We start from the raw sequence: 17695 nt of genomic DNA, 5'->3' as shown, positions 1-17695 counted from the left end.
ATAGTGAATGAGACTTTTTTAATTCCTAGCCTCTTCTCTCCATGTGAATTTGTGCACATTTTTATGTTGGAACATGGTGTTAGTAATAACCAGTCCATGTCCTGAGCAGAAATCCAACAGATATTTGCCATTATTATTAGCTTTGCTCTTTTCTCCAAATTTTCCCAGAATATTTTTGTATGTCTCACAATCATTTCCTACTCTACTATTTAGATTCCCAACAAGGACCAACTTTTCCTTTTTCATTGTGTCAGTTGCTTTTTCTAAAGCCTCAAAAAATTCCTCCACTTCTACCTTAGTAGAACCTTCTGTGGGACCATAGGCACAAATAAGTCTCATTGTCCAGTTCCCCATTCTCATATTTGCCCACATTACTCTACTTGAGACTGGCTGCCATTCAAGAGGATTAGCCTCGTATTTTGTGTTGAATACTATGGCTACTCCTTCTTTTCCTTGATTGTCATTGCCTGTCCGTTCTAACAAGCTGAAACATTTCAGCTACTTAGGGACGATTTTTGGTGAAGATGGTAAATTAAATATGGAAATAGACAACAGAATCAACAAAGCTGGTATGGTAGGAAGTCAATCGAATAAATTCATATGGAATAAGAGAGAAATTAGTCGGACGCTAAATTAGCTATATACAAGACAGTGTTCTAACCAGTTTTAACTTATGGATCTGAAAGCTGTGTCAGAAGTAAAACACTTGACCAAAGAACTAGAGACCGCAGATATGAGAGTGCTGAGAAAGATTAGGGGCACGAACTGATGGCATCATTGACAATATCATATTAAAAATGAGGATATTAGGAAAGAACTTGACATTGTCAGCATCCAGGAATGTGTTAGCAGAGCTAATTTCAGGTAGTATGGTCACTTAAACAGAATGAGTGAGGAAAGATTAGCTAAACAAGTGTTCTTTGCCAGATTGGCAGGAAAAATGACCCTTAGGAAGACCAAGATATAGGTGGATTGATACAGTAAAAAGTGGCTTAGATGATTGAAATATAAGATCTGATAATGTTGGAGTCTTGATAAGTAACAGACTGATTTGGAGGAAAATTGTAGATAGGAAGTTAGTAATGATGTAAATTTTTCATGTAGTACTATCATATCCTGTACACTGGTATTTAACAAATACCACATGAAAATACCACTTGAGGGTACATGTCAGGAATTTGATGATGATGGTTTGACACTATCTGCAATGTGTCTTGGAATGTATCCCCCTCCGGATAAGGGGGCTGAGACTACTGTATTTTAAAAAAAAAATTTTTATTAACTGGCTTATAATTTGCTGGATTTCAAAGCAGCATATTATAGTTTACATGCGACAATCAATAAGTGAAACAATTCAATTGTACCGGACAAAAGATCTAAAGAGTTCTAATTTGGCACCCCTCTAATGTTGTAAGAAAACAAGTAGTATTACAGCTATGTAGCAGTTGATCTAAAGATAACAGTCTCCCAAATTTTTGACCAATTAATGCAACCATACTTGTTCAGCTTAGGAAAATTCTTCATAGCCCTGACTTACTCTAAAAGTAATTTTTCTCACCTGTAATGACTTCTAAATAGCACATTGGTTTTCTTCTGTCTAATCCTCTGAATAGGTGCTTGAATTCGATGAATTCGCTACCAAATTCTACTACCTATTCCCTATGTCAGATGTACCTCTGATATAGGGAATAGGAGTAGGGGTTTTGTTTTGCAGAAATGCGGTTCTGTAGAAATGTCACAAAGTAGGACTCATGCATTGTCCAAGATATTCAGATACCTCTCAGAATTCAGTGTTTGTGGCACCACAAACAATGTCCAAGGTCCAGGCAAAACAGTACCATGCCATCACATTTCATAGTTGGGGTTAAGCATTCTGATAAGAATGCTTAACCCCAACTATGAAATGTGATCATACCAGACATTCGAATGGTATCTGCCATGCCCACACTTGTGCATCTGCACTCAGTAGCAGGTGTAGCATGATTTGCTGCTCCATAACACAGCTTTCCAAACTTCTATGCTCCATTGCACCAACGAAGAAGATGCTACATGTTGGTTTGGGTTATGTAGGCTTGCATATTGGTCCTACCATGGAAACCTATGTTGTGAGCCTCAGTTCTGAGTGTTTTGTTCAGATTCGTGTTCCAGTTGATGCCTTGAATTCCACATTCTTTGCTGATGAATGCTGGTTTTTACATATTATAATTCATCGCACTCTATGGTCACGTTGAGTGAGTGTAGTTGGTCATCCACTGCAGATAGCACTTGCAGTTGACTCCATATGTTTCCATATCAGTATGGTATCACTGATTGTTAACCTGGAATGGCCCAATTTGTCAATAGTTTACTAAACAAGCAGATAGGCCTGCAACATGGCACCCTATCACAATGCCTGTTTCAAACTCTATCAGTTCCCTTCTCGCAGCCAATTCACTTGTAGACAGTTGCAACAACTTGGGAGCATCATATTCCTCCAATTTATTCTCAGTTCCAAACACGACTCTTTACATGGCACGATGCACCTTGACCATGGGAGTTCCAATGACTTCTTTCCAAGCAGTGTATTTCATCTATAACTGAAATATTTTACTTGATCTATAGGTTCTCCATTGAGATTGCAACTGAAATTTTTTATATTCTTGCATATTTACATAGTTTTGATCTTTTATTGTTGATTTTTCATGCTAAATTTGTTACAGCTGTTATTCAATTTAGTCAAAAAATCCTGGAGACTTTCACCTGGATGTACTTAAGGAGCACAACATCATTTACATAAAGCAAAGGGCTAAGTTTAACATCTCTGATTCATGATTTGATGCGAGGATGCAGGTTGTTGATATTATGTAACAATTCCAATCAAATTCACACTAGAAAATGAATCATCGCAAGGTATTTCCTTCCTCAATATACACATCCAACGTAATCAAGATGGTTCCATTTCCACTTCAGTCTATCAAAAACCAACTTTTTCAGTCATTATATCCACAATACTTTGGCTCACCATCCATCTCAAAAATACGGCATCATGAAATCTTTGGTATGCAGAGCACACAAATTTTGTTCCTCTTAAGAATCTTTAAAACAAGAATTGGAAATTATTAAAGATACAGCCTCACTAAATGGATTTAATCCAATAGCAACTCAAAAAAATTATTAGCCATCCTCCAAAACAACAACCTAGACAAGAAAAAGCCCACAGGACTCCTATACCATATATCAAAGGCATCTCTGAACATTTGTCAAAAATTTTGAAGAAATATAAACTCGTTGCTACCTATAAACCAATATACCAGATTCATAATTTGTTACCTTCAAAATACAAACTATCACACTGATTCTACCTGACATATACAAAGTGCCACGTTCTTGTAACTTGTCTTACTATGGACAAACTGGAAGATCTATAAATAAACACGTCTGAACATGAAGACCACATCCGTCTTATCAAACCTCACAAATCTGGTCTTGCACAACATGGAGTTGAAAATGCCAACCACGAGATCCAATGGCAACACACCAAGCTACAACACTGATCCATATATAAACATGAGTGTTTGTATAAAGGAAGTGCTGAAGCCTTACGCAGAGATCCAATCTTAGCCATAATGACTGTCTCACTCTCCCAAAAGTTTGGAAAATTGTTATCCTCAACTGTATAAAATAAATTTATCGGTTTTAATTTAATTGAATTACAGCCCAATAGCATTTAGTCTTTAAACACGCTAATACATAGAGGGAGTGTGCATGCTTGCACACTAATGTGTTTTTTTTTTTAATGTAATTGCTGTTGTTCATAACTGTACTGATGATGTCATATGATACTTAAGATGAAATATTTACATACTATTAAAAAGTTAATTACTGTGGCATGTGTGTGAAATTATAGTTATGAATGAATATACTCTACAGGTTTCTGTATTGTAAACTCTCAATTCAATGGACTTCGGATTTAATGGATATAATTTGACAAATAAATACAGATAATGAAATGACGAATAAAAACAAATAAATATTACAATGATTAATCGGAAGTGATCGGTAGTGTTTATAAATTGCATCTTCGGATACATCTTCGGAACATTTTCAGCAATTTTGATCTTGAATGATTACGAAACAGTCTAAAAGTGGAAAGCAACTGAAACTTGACTCTTTTTATTCAATCCCAATCCTGAGTAAAATGGTGTTCTCATTAAAATATATTAATACCACTGAAAGTGTTTTATTTTCAATACCATTCCTAAGATTCGCGATTTAATGGACTTTTGATTTTATGGACAACCCTTATCCCCTAAAAATCCGTTAAATCGAGAGTTTACTATATAAGAAATAGGCAAAACTGTGTATTGGATTGGTGGTCAACTAGAGCAGCCATTGATATATAGAAGACACATGGTGATGAGAGGACAGGACCTTGTGGGACCCTAGCATTGGTTGCAGATAGGGGGACCATCATCCACCACACACAGTGTGCATCCATTGAGAAAACTGGCAGTCTGGTTGCAGGAATTGTAGGATAGACCGAATGATGGAAGTTTACTTAATAGGCCCTTGTGCCAGCCCTGTTGAAAAAAAACCTTGGAGATATCTACTAATGTAGAATACTGATATCTACTGAATTTGTTTGATGCATTACCTTTTGATTTTGACTTATGTTGTTTCTAGTTATGTTCTAGCTGACAGTGGTAGTGATTGTAACATTATGCCTGTCAATGCATAATAATAATATTAATGCATAATATTAATACAAATGGGATACATAAGAACAAATAATAAGGAAGAAACCATACATATTAGATGTGGAGTAAGACAAGGATGCATATTATCACCCTTGCTCTTTTTAAAATATATATTTTAAAAAGAGCAAAGAGAAAATTCCATCAGAGGAGTTAAAGAAAAGACAAGCAGCAGCATAAAGTTTGGTAGAGAGGAGATATTTTGTCTCAGATTTGCAGATGATATTGCATTCATAGCAAATAGCAGAAGAAGATTATTCAAGTTCATCAAAACAACAAATGAAATATTTAACAAATACCACATGAAAATAAATGTTGAAAAAAATGTCATAAATCCATATGAAAAAATGTCATATGCCAAAGATCATAAAGAAAATTAAATTAAATGGGAAAGAGATAAAACAAGTAAAGAATTACAAATATTTAGGGGATACAATAAATGAGGAAGGAAGATCAAAAGAAGACATAAAGATAAGAATAGGCATAGCAAAAAACCAATTCAGTAAAATGGAAAAGGTATTAAAAGGAAACTTAAGTCAACAACTAAGGAAAAAACTTCTAAAAAACTTATGTATGGAATATAGCACTTTATGGCAGCGAAACATGGACAATGGGAACAGAAGATATTAGAAAACTGGAGGCATTTGAAATGTAGTGTTGGAGACGAATGCAAAAGATAAAATGGACAGACAAAAAATCTAATGAAGAAGTGCTTAAGGAAGTAAATGAATCCAGAACACTGATAAAGACATTAATAATAAGAAGAGACAGATGAATTGGTCATATCTTACAACATGAAAGTCTAACAAGAAGAATAATGGAAGGCAAAATCAAAGAAAAAAGAGGAAGGCCAAGGAAAAGATACTTTGATCAAATAAAACAAAGCACTGGAGTAAAAACATACTAAGAAATAAAGAGGAAAGCAAACAGAAGAGAAGAATGAAAAAAAAATTCTTCTGAGCTACAAGTCATAAGACTGATGCAACAGAAGAAGAAGAGCATAATATTAAGTTCTGCAGTCTCCATACAAGGCTGGCCAACTCATCTTCATTTGAAAAATTCAATAATGATTACTCACTTTGATGATATTCAAAACCAGGTCTTTTTTTCCATCAAGGTCATGTTATATGATTCTTTCAACTTCCCTATGAATTTACCAAAATCACACACACACACACACACATACACGAGTAGGCTTGGGTGTGTGCGAGATCACTCCTCTTTTTACTTTGATTTTATGCAGCATCGAAAACTAGATGTTGGTACTAGATGTATCTAGTACCGACTGATTGCTTACACAGTGCTCTTTCTGACAGTGAGTAATTTACTCTGTAGTTCTAAGTGCATATGAGTGAATTTTATTCCATCTTTATGGACCGAATACTGCTGGTCAGACTATCTATTGTTGAGCTACCCTTAAAGACAATTTCCCACTCATAATAGGATTAACTGCTGTATCAAGGGCTAGCACTCCCTCCCCACTGCTGCCACTGGGGATGTACAAAGGTCATTTGCTATAAGTACATTTTCTTAAACTTTGTACCTTAGAAAACTTACCAGTTCAATAGGAAAGTCATAATACTACAACTTTGAGTAACATTAAGATTGTGGCACGTGACGAATTAGAGTTAAAAAAATCCCTCAATAATGTTACACAATAAATTGAATAACATCACCAAAGTAAGCGGTAATTTGAGAAGCACATGCCAGTCATTTGAAATTTGATCTTCTGAAAAGACATTCTGAATTATGCAGTGTCACCACTGTAAAACTTTCTTGTTTCCTATTTGATCATTTCTGGTTGGACTATTTTCTCGGAGTACCTGCTGACTTAATTTTTTTCATAAAGTTTCAGTGTTTCTTTTCCAGTTGCGTCTTTAACTGAGTCCACTATGAAGTTCCCTTCTATGTAGCTTTGGTTTTGGTGGGAAACACACACACACACAACACACACTGAAACTTTACGAAAAAAATTAAGCCAGCAGGTACTCCGAGAAAATAGTCCAACCAGAAATGATCAAATATGGAAACAAGAAAGTTTTAAAGTGGCGACACTGCATAATTCAGAATGTCTTTTTCAGAAGATCAAATTCCAAATGAATGGCATGTGCTTCTCATATAACACACACTCTCTCTCTCTCTCTCTTCTTGTCGTGTGCTTGCCCAGTATGCAAAAGCATGGTGCCGATTTTCCTCCTCCCATGAATGAACATTTTAGCAGTACTCAGCGTGTTAATTTTTTTTTTTTTTTTTAAATATGTTTACTAGGACTTTAATTATAATTAGACCATGTAGCTCTACTACAGTTCATGATTTCATAACCGAACGTAACTGTTGTTTCATTTTTCATATTGGATATGCTCACTGAATACTAGGCAAAAATTCTATAATAAAAAAAAAAGGTTATTTTTGTGTAAGTATACTGTAAATTAATTTCTGTACCTAATCATTATAATTTGGAATGCCAATTTATGCCCATGTTCCATGATATATATTATTGATATAATATTGTGAATAGGCAATTGTATGAATATTAAAAGGTTTTATTTATTTATGTATTTATTTTAATCACAGTGTTTATAGTTGATGGTAAAGTTTATTTGGTTTGATTGGCCAAGTGAATAGTATACTACCTAATCATTAAGCTGCAGGTTTGGATCCCACTCTTCCATGAAAATTTTCATTGCAAGCAGTGTCATGTGAGACCATCCTGTTTATTGGAGACCAGAAGTATCTTAAAAAAAAAGTATACTGTATTTAGCCTGTATAGCCGGATTTTCTCAGTTTATCTAATCCTTAGCTCATGTATGTCACTAAATGTGATAATAGATTTACATCCTGTTATTGGTGGGAATCACTTAAAAAAGGTTTGGAAAAGCCATGGTGAGCCGGTAGAGATTGCACAGCTATGAAGATGTACATATGATTTGCGTGATATTAACAAAAGATCGCGTGACTCAATGACAAAGGCAATGACGATTGTTGAGTTGATATGCTGATTCTCTTCAGCCCAATTCTGAAATATCTGCCACTACCATAGCAACATTCACCATCTATTTCTTAAAGTTTTAAGCTTTTTTTCATGTGTGAGGTATATGTGAAACTTTTTAAATTATTTTTTCGTAAAGTAAAATCAGGAGTGCAAGATATATGCAAGGGCAAGTTATATTTGAGTAAATACAGTAGTATTTTGGTCATATACTTAGTATTATCAGAGCCCCTATGTGGTTAAGTGGTAGATATTAAAAGAGACTTAAATATAATTAAGTAGTAAACTTGCTTACCGTATATTGTAATCCTTAGGGAATAACACAACAATGTTGTATGTATATTATAAATTAATTTATGTTTACTGTAGTGTTTCTATGTCAGATACTCATAGTATGTGAGCACCATAGTAACAGCAGCCATATTGTCACTTGTTGAATCTTGGTAAAGGACATGAGTGTTAGTTGTTTTTAGAACAGCTGTTGCTGGGTAACAGGAATGCTAGAGAAAAAAAGTGTAGACATACAAGGAAGGAGATCCAAAAAGAGCTGATAAACTACCAAGTTAAGTTCTTTAATCTCAGAAAAGTTTTTATATGCATCTTAAATTACTCTCCAAGGATACAGAACTGTGAAGCTAATAATTGAAGTATAGTATCAAGCTTTTGTATATGAGAATATTTTGTCCTAAATGAAAGGCATGCGATTTATGTTCCAAGAAGCAATATGGAATCTGCATACAAGTCCTCGTATTGGAACTGCTGAAAAGTATTCCTATTGTTTGACTGATTATTCTTTATGCCTACTTCAGAAAATGAAAGATAAATGCCTAAGAAAACCAGAAGACAATATTCAAGTATATTGATCAAGTGAGATATTTAGCTAATTAAGGAGTTTAAGAGATAGACAGAATGAGAGATTAAAAATTAAATAAGGGAAGATATATAGAACAGTGATAAAATATGTGCAGCAAAGGAAATTTCCATATGGCCAAGTGAAACTGCAGAACTTTCAACTGAATGCTGTGTTCAGTTTGTTTTGTGAAGTGTTTAATGTTATCTCTCAGTATTGAATTTAACTGTGAAAGTCAGAGCATGAGAGAATATTATTGAGTTCATGTAATTCTGAGAATGGCCATTTAATTACTTGTATGCATTGAGGAGTTAGAAATTAATTCATTACTTTTAATTCTATAAGGAAAGTCAAATCTCCTTAAAGAGATAGTGAATTACTTATTATTGAGAATTGTATTTATTGTATATATTTATATGTTTAAATATTTATATGTTATAAATCCTAAAACATACCCCAACTCAACATCCCCAGAGTTAAAGATCGGTACTATCAACATAAGAAGCCTGAATGGCAAAGAAATGGAGCTAGCTGAGGAATTAGATAAGTACCAGATCAACATAATAGGGGTGACTGAAACAAAAAAGACAAAAACTGGTGAGATCTTTCTGAGCAATAAATACAAAATGTTATATTCAGGCAATGACAATCAAGGAAAAGAAGGAGTAGCCATAGTATTCAACACAAAATACGAGGCTAATCTTCTTGAATGGCAGGCAGTCTCAAGTAGAGTGGTGTGGGCTAATATGAGAATGGGGAACTGGACAATGAGACTTATTTGTGCCTATGGTCCCACAGAAGGTTCTACTAAGGTAGAAGTGGAGGAATTTTTTGAGGCTTAAGAGAAAGCAACTGACACAATGAAAAAGGAAAAATTGGTCCTTGTTGGGGATCTAAATAGCAGAGTAGGAAATGATCATCAGACATACAAAAATATTTTGGGAAAATTTGGAGAAAAGAGCAAAGCTAATAATAATGGCAAATACCTGTTGGATTTCAGCTCACGACATGGACTGGTTATTACTAACACCATGTTCCAACATAAAAATGTGCACAAATTCACATGGAGAGAAGAGGCAAGGCAAGGAATAAGAAAAGTCTCATTGACTATGTTATTGTCGATAGTGATTTTTTCTCCCTTGTGCAGGACACCAGAGTGTACAGAGGATTTGAAATTGGAAGTGATCACTATTTAGTCTTCAGCAGAATAAAATTGAATTTCATATTGAAAAGAATAACATGTAAGAAAGTTTTAAAGCAAATAAAAGTTGAGCAGCTCTCAGATGTGAACTGTAGACTAAAATACACCAAGATTATTGAAGAAAAAATGAAAGAGTTCGAGAACAGGAACCAAAACTTGGAGATTCAGTTGCAAAACTTGAAGAAAACCCTGATAGATTCAGCCAGAGAGGCATGTGGTGAGGTTGTCTGCAAGGATAGAAAAATCAAAACTCCATGGTGGACACAGGAAGTTAAAGAGGCAGTGAAGGAAAAGAAGAAAACATATCAAAATTTTCTGGCAAATAAGTCAGCTTGTGCTCTTAGAGAATACAGAGACAAATGTAAGAATGCTAAACACTGTGTAAAATTAGCTAAACAAAAGTCATGGGAAGACTTTGGTAAGAACATAGAAAATAAATATCAAGAACGTGGCAAGATATTCTGGAGGTTGTTGAAGAAGCTCAGAAATTGAGGAAAGAGTGTTGTAAAAGGAATTAAAGATCATAAAGGTGACATGAAAACTGGAGAAAAAGATGTCCTTGAGGTATGGAGTAATTACTTTGAAAAATTGCTATATGAAACAAGCAGTGATAGCACAGTGGTAAAATACACTCAACAGGCATACAGTCAGGAACACATATCCATACTTGAAGTAGAAAAAGCTATCAAAAGCTTGAAATGTAGAAAGGCAGCAGGAGTAGTCGATATTCGACCAGAAATGCTGAAGTATGGAGGTATAAAAGTCTTACAGTGCTGCACTGCATAGTTCAGCAGGCCTGGACAGAGGGACAAATTCCTGATGATTGCAGTAGAACTCTCATAGTACCCATATATAAAAAGGGAAATAAAACTGAATGTGAGAATTAAATTACAGAGGTATTTCCCTACTGAGTGTTCCTGGTAAGATTTATGCAAGTATACTCTTGAGAAATGGTTATGAAGAATTGTGGAAGAAAAGTGTGAAGAACAAGCAGGCCAAATAGAGGCTGTCAGGATCAGATCCTCACTTTACGACAAATAGTTGAGAAAGCTTGGATAATATAACAAAGATTTGTATTTAAGTTTTGTAGATCTGGAAAATGCATATGACAAGGTGCTAAGAGAGAATCTGTTTAATATGCTACAGTTATATGGTGTCAATGGGGTATTATATCAAGCAATACTTTATTTGAGTTATAAGTCAGTAGTTAGAATTGAAGGAAGTACAGGAAGATGGTTTAATGTTAAATCTGGTGTGAGACAAGGATGTACATTATCCCCTTGGTTATTCATTATCTATATGGATCACATTATTAAGGAAAGTGGTATTAAACCTGATATCAAAATTGGAGATGTTAATGTCAGCTCTTTGCTTTATGTGGAAGTTGTTATACTTCTGAATAAATCTGCTGCATGTCTGCAAGATTCCCTGACTAAATTGAATAACTGTTGTAATAGATATGGTATGAAGGTCAGCAATAACAAGACAAAGATAATGAAAATAAGCAGAATTACTGAAAATGTAAACTGTGTTGTGAACAGAGAACCTGCAGAACAAGTAAAACATTTCAGCTACTTAGGCACGATTTTTGGTGAAGATGGTAAATTAAATATGGAAATAGACAACAGAATCAACAAAGCTGGTATGGTAGGAAGTCAATTGAATAAATTCATATGGAATAAGAGAGAAATTAGTCAGAACACTAAATTAGCTGTATACAAGAATGTGTTCAAACCAGTTTTAACTTATGGATCTGAGAGCTGGGTCAGAAGTAAAACACTTGATCAAAGACTAGAGACAGCAGATATGACAGTCCTGAGAAAGATTAGGGGCACGAACTGATGGCATCATTGGCAATATCATATTAAAAACTAGGATATTAGGAAAGAACTTGACATTGTCAGCATCCAGGAATGTGTTAGCAGAGCTAATTGCAGGTAGTATGGTCACTTAAACAGAATGGGTGAGGAAAGATTAGCAAAACAAGTGTTCTTTGCCAGGTTGGCAGGAAAAAAGACCCTTATGAAGACCAAGATATAGGTGGATTGATACAGTAAAAAGTGGCTTAGATGATTGAAATATAAGATCTCATAACGTTGGAGTCTTGACAAGTAACAGACTGATTGGCGGAAAATTGTAGATAGGAAGTTAGTAAGATTTAAATTTTTCATATAGTACTATCATATCCTGTACACCCCTTAAGGGTAAGTGCCAGGAATTTGATGATGATTTATATGTTTACAGTAAATGATTTCAATTTTCATATACTAGACTTCATTCTTTGAGTATACACAACATGTTGATCCTGAAGTCAATGCACCATCATGGATACAAATCTGAAAATTCTAACGAACTAAAGTGAAATTAGTTGTATTATCTTACTCTACGACTAACTTTAATATATGTCAGATATAGGTGGGGAATAACATACTTGGAGCAAATCAAGTTCTTTAAAACATAACTTTATCTAATAAAGTTGTAAATTTATTTTGAGATTATTGAATAACTATTCATTATGTACAATGTGAATTATCTAGGTTTGGGATTTAAGAAAGAATGGAATTCTTTATAAAATGGCTGGTCATACAGATACAATTACTGGATTGTCATTAAGCCCAGATGGTTCATATGTGCTTTCAAATTCTATGGATAACACACGTAAGTAATGTCACTCTATTTAGGATTCAGAAATATTACTAATTATATTTTGCGAAAATTTAAGTTTATGTTTATAAAATGGCATAGAAGAAATTTTATTTAAAAGTAAAATGCAATTTAAGAATCATTTACCTCATAATTTGAAAAAAAAAAAAGTTTTATAAACTAAATATTTTGTTTGGTGTAGATTGCAGTATGATCAGACTATAATGCATTATCCTGAGAGGCGTGTCATGAAGTTTTCTGTAAAGATGAAAAAATCAGAATGGCAGAGAGGAGTAGAAGTAGTCAAGGTAAAGAAGAAATGGTATAAAAAGTTGTTGGCAAGGTCAACAAAATGTACCCTGAGAGAATACAGAGAAAAATATAAGATGGCTAACCTATGTATAAAAGAATCTAAACAGCAGTGATGTGAAGAGTTTGGAAATAATACAGAAGATGCTCAGATATATAGAGATCAGTACTTCAGATTCCAGATGATCAGAGACAAGTTCTCACAGTACCCATCTATAAAAATAAATAAATAAAAGTGAACGTGAAAATTAGTGTATTCATTGAAAAAGTTTTTTTTTTCTCCAGAAGTGCATATTTATGAAGAAACCTGGCATATACTTCTCTCCAAAACACTGAAAAATTCCTTTTCCTACATCATAGTTTATTGTGAATTCATTTTGATTAATAAATCCATAATTATTCTCTGCATTTCACAATTTAAAATAAAAGTTACATGAATGTTATTTGAAGAAATATGTGCAATATTTGTGATTTTTTTTAATAAAGAAACAATATACTCTATTTGTTCTTTTTTTTTTTTTTTTTAACAAATGTTCCCTATAAAATTTAATTACAATTTAATTATATGGAAATGGAGAATATTGAGTTGCTTTGTCTTGCACTATATCTCATATCATATCAACTCTATCAGAGTTGCTTTGTCTTGCACTATATTTAAAGGACATGAGCTTTGCACAGGAGTCCATATATTCACCTTTTATTAATGTGCTGATTAGGTTTCACTGGCCTGAGGTATTTCAAGCTGTTCGTTCTTATCAGAAATCAGGGATTGACAAACTTTTTCTGAGAAGGACTGGATGGAAAACTATTTTAGGTTTTGCTGGCAAAGAGTAAAATGGAGGATGTTGTGTACATATGTATTACTTTACTTAATCCTTCCTTTTATGGTGTTGAGGTAATTATTCTTGCAACCATAACTGAGGATAAAGTGGTTATCCCTATGCCTCCCAGTGTGTCCTATGTCTGTAGGTGTGTGTTCGCGGGGCTGGTTTGCCTGTTATGGGACGGGTGAAAAACTCAAGTTTCTGGGTGAAAAAAAACCCTACCTCCATAAGACTAGCTAACTCACCTTTTGTCGAAAGAGACCAGATAAAGGTTCCTCACATCACTGACAGGAATCGAACACAGCTCTTTCTGACCAGAGGGCTTTGTTTATACTGACTGAACTATGGAGGCTTGTGTACATATATATGCAAAGATTGAAAACAAAATTTAAAGAACATTTTAATTAACAAAATATAGAATATCACTATATTGCACTATAGTGTCATTGCATAATAAGCACAATGGTTCTATTTAATTCAATGACAAAGTAATTGACAATCCATTATTCATTAAAAATGTAGCATTCATAGAAAACTTTTTATTTCACTTTAGACATGGTGGGTAATTACAAAAAAAAAAAAAAAAAAATTGTTTTTTTTTCAGCCAAAGCATACTGAGTTAAATTTTATAAAGAAATGTTTTGAACAGAAAAAAATATGCTCATTAAAAATTTTTATCAGTTTTTAATAATTTTTTTTCTCTCTCAAAACATTTGTTTATAAAATTTTAGTTCAATATGCTTTGGCCAAATGTTAGGTTTTGGTTATTCAGTCAAATCATGATTCATCACATCCCTAGTTTAAACCCATTTGAACTTATGAGACTGAGAGGTGAGTTAAAAAATAAAACATTTAATCAAGGACTAGAGATCACTGATATGAGTTCTGAGAAAAATGGGGAAGGGGATAACAGATGGCACGAATGGCAGAATATTGAAAATGTAGATAGTAGAAAGGAACTTACACTGTTAGCATTGCAGAACTAATCTAAAAGCTATTCTAGTATGGTCACCCAAAATAGTAGAGGAATGGTTAGCAAAACAGGTGTTTGATGCCGACATATCAGGAAAAAGACCCACAAGAAGACCAAGATATAAGTAGATTAGAAATGACAATATTGGAGTGTTAACAAGCAATAAATTAAGAGGAAAATTGTTGATTGGAGATTAGTAATAATGTATACCCCTTGATGGTAACAAGAAATTGGTGATGATGATGATGCAAAATTCTGGGGAGGACAAGGTGTATTTAAGTTTTGTAGACCTAAAAAAAGACATGATAAAGTTCCAGGAAAGAAAAAAATATATATATATATTCTAAATTCAAAACATGATATAATGGGGGACATTTCACAGAGTAGTGTGTGTGTGGTTTGAATTGAATGATGTATATGCATCATCATCATTAGTGTTCTGTCTCTTGACAGGTCTAATGGTATAACTCAGCAGATTCTCTTCCCCCAATTTCCTCTGTCTCTTGCTTCCTCCTTCATTTCCTGATATCTTCTTGTTCCCATTATATCATCAAGCATCATCATCATTAGTGTTCTGTCTCTTGACAGGTCTAATGGTATAACTCAGCAGATTCTCTTCCCCCAATTTCCTCTGTCTCTTGCTTCCTCCTTCATTTCCTGATATCTTCTTGTTCCCATTATATCATCAAGCATCATCAGTTGTCTTCTTCCTCTTGGTCGCTTTCCTTCAGTTTTCCCTTCTATCATTCTTTTCAGTAGGCTGTCTCCTCTTAATACATGTCCTATCCAGTTATGCTTTCTTCTTCTTATGGTCTTTAGTGAATTTCTTTCTTTTTCGACTTTTTTAATACTTCTTCATTGGTGATTTTTTCAGTCCACTTTATTTTCTCCATTCTTCTCCATAACCACATTTCAAATGCCTCCAATATTTTAGCTTCTTTCTTCCTAATTGTCCATGTTTCTGACCCATATAAGGTCATACTCCAAATATAGCACTTAATAAGCCTTTTCTTTAGATTTTTATTCATTTTATTAATAAACAAATTTTTCTTGCTATAAAAGGCATATTTTTCTTTGTTAATTCTTTCTTTTATTTCCATGTCACATTTTCCATTTTCTTGTATTATACTACCAAGGTATTTGTATTGTCTCACTTGCTCTCCACTTTCTCCATTCATCATCACCTTGACACTTCCTGGTTTCCTGGAGACTCTCATCACTTTTGTTTTCTTTGCGTTAATTTTCATACCATATTTCTTGCACATATTTTCAAATTTTTGCATTAAGTGCTGTAGTTCATCTTCGGTATTAGCTAATATTGCTTGATCATCTGCAAATCTAATATTTTGTATTGTTCTTCCTCCAATAGTGATTCTTCTTTCCTCTTCATAAAATGCTTCTTTTATCATTTCTTCTGCAAATATATTGAAGAGTGTCGGTGACAGGCAGCATCCCTGTCTTACACCTCTGCCAATCACACATTTTTTAATTTTTCCTACTTTTGTCTTTATTAAGGCCACCTGGTTCATGTATAATTCAGCTATTAACCTTCGGTCTCTCCAATCTAAACCTATTTGGCATAATATTTCCATCAGATTTTCCCATTTCACCATGTCAAATGCTTTTTCAAGGTCGATGAAACAAATATAAACTTCTTTATTTCTATATTCCTTTCACATATGGTCCTCATTACTCCAATTGCATCTCTGGTTCCTCTGTCTTTTCTAAATCCAAATTGATCATCCCCCAGAAAATACTTCACTCTATTATACAATCTTTGATTTAATATTCTTAGCAGTACTTTGGAGGCATGTGAGAGTATGCTTATAGTTCTGTAGTCACTGCACTTGCAGGATTGCTTTTCTTTTCAAATGGTATAAGAATACTCTCTGTGAAATCTTTAGGCCATACTCCTGTTTTATAAATGAGGTTGCAGAGTTTCCATGTTTCTGTTATACCTTTGTTCTCCAGTTGTTTTATGATTTCATTAGGTATTTCATCCACTCCCTCCATCTTTCCACTTTTTAATTCCTTAATTGCTGTTTCTACTTCTCTCTTTAGTATTTCAGGACCTCTTTCTTCTGTTGAGATTTCATTTTGCTCTTCCAATTCAATTTTTGTTGGTCTTTCATTTTTTGCATAAAGTTCTTCGATGTATTCCTCCCATCTTTCACCCTGTATTTCAATATCATAAATCAGTTTTTCTTGCTTATCTTCTAATGGCAGATTTCTTATGCTTTTTTTAATATTTGTAATTTCTTTTGCTTTTTCAAACATTTGATCATATCGCCCCCCCCTTTTCCATTTCTTCAATTTCTCTTTCTGTTTTTAACCATTCCTCTCTTGCTTTATCAGTTTCTCTTCTCTGTTCATTATTTAATACTTTGTATTTTCTTCTTCTCTCTTCAGTGTTTACATTTTTCCTTCTTCTTATTTCTTCCATTTTTCTTATAATTTCATTTGTAATCCATGGCTTTTTAATTCTTTTCCCTTCCACAAAACCTATCTCTTCAGCAGCTATTTCAAAAATCAAGTTTTTCAGTTGATTCCATTTTGCATTAACATCCATAGTTTCTTCAGATATATTCTCTTTGTTCCTTATTTTATTTTCCAGTTCTTCTCTGAATTTCCTACCTACATCTCCTTTGAGTTTTTCTAGGTTCCACCTTTTCTTGCTTTTACCTTTGTTTATTTTCTTATATCATATTCTTAATTCCATAACAAGCAAATTATGGTCTGAGTCAGTATCAGCTCCTGGATATGTTGATATCCTTTTTACACTGTTTCTGTACCTGTTTTGTATTAACATATAATCAATCTGGTATCTTGCGATATCACCTGGCATTTTCCATGTATATCTTCTTCTCTTTGAAAGTTTAAACCAAGTATTACCAATGATTAATGTGTGTCTTTTACAAAACTCTATAAGTCTTTCACCTCTCTCATTCCTTTTTCCAAGGCCATATTTTCCTGTTATTCCCTTCTCTACCTTTTCACCTACCACCGCATTCCAGTCTCCCATCCAGATGGTACACCTTTTAGTTCTGTCTTCTTCCATTATCTCTTCTATTTGATTATATATCTCTTCTACTTTATTTTCATCATGGTCACTTGTGGGCATATATATCTGTATAATCATTATGTCCACAGGCTTTGCTTTCAGTTTAATCATA

The 17695-nt window shown here is 33.8% G+C and overlaps 1 protein-coding gene across 1 annotated transcript in view; it reads left to right on the top strand.

Moving 5' to 3' along the window:
- LOC150097515 (U5 small nuclear ribonucleoprotein 40 kDa protein-like) overlaps positions 1 to 17695 on the top strand; it is a 90204-nt gene that overhangs the window by 53204 nt on the left and 19305 nt on the right. Inside the window, exon 6 of the mRNA XM_090406880.1 lies at positions 12311 to 12431. Coding sequence (XP_090263006.1) covers positions 12311 to 12431 — 121 coding nt within the window. The remainder of the gene's footprint in view (positions 1 to 12310; positions 12432 to 17695) is intronic.

Source organism: Typopeltis vanoorti, chromosome 17 (assembly GCF_054136105.1).
Source record: "Typopeltis vanoorti isolate ZY-2024b chromosome 17, IOZ_Tvanoo_1.0, whole genome shotgun sequence".
In the NCBI taxonomy this organism is placed as follows: Eukaryota; Metazoa; Arthropoda; class Arachnida; order Uropygi; family Thelyphonidae; genus Typopeltis; species Typopeltis vanoorti.
Note: the sequence above shows the minus strand (reverse complement) of the source record. Positions and strands in the feature narration are given on the sequence as shown.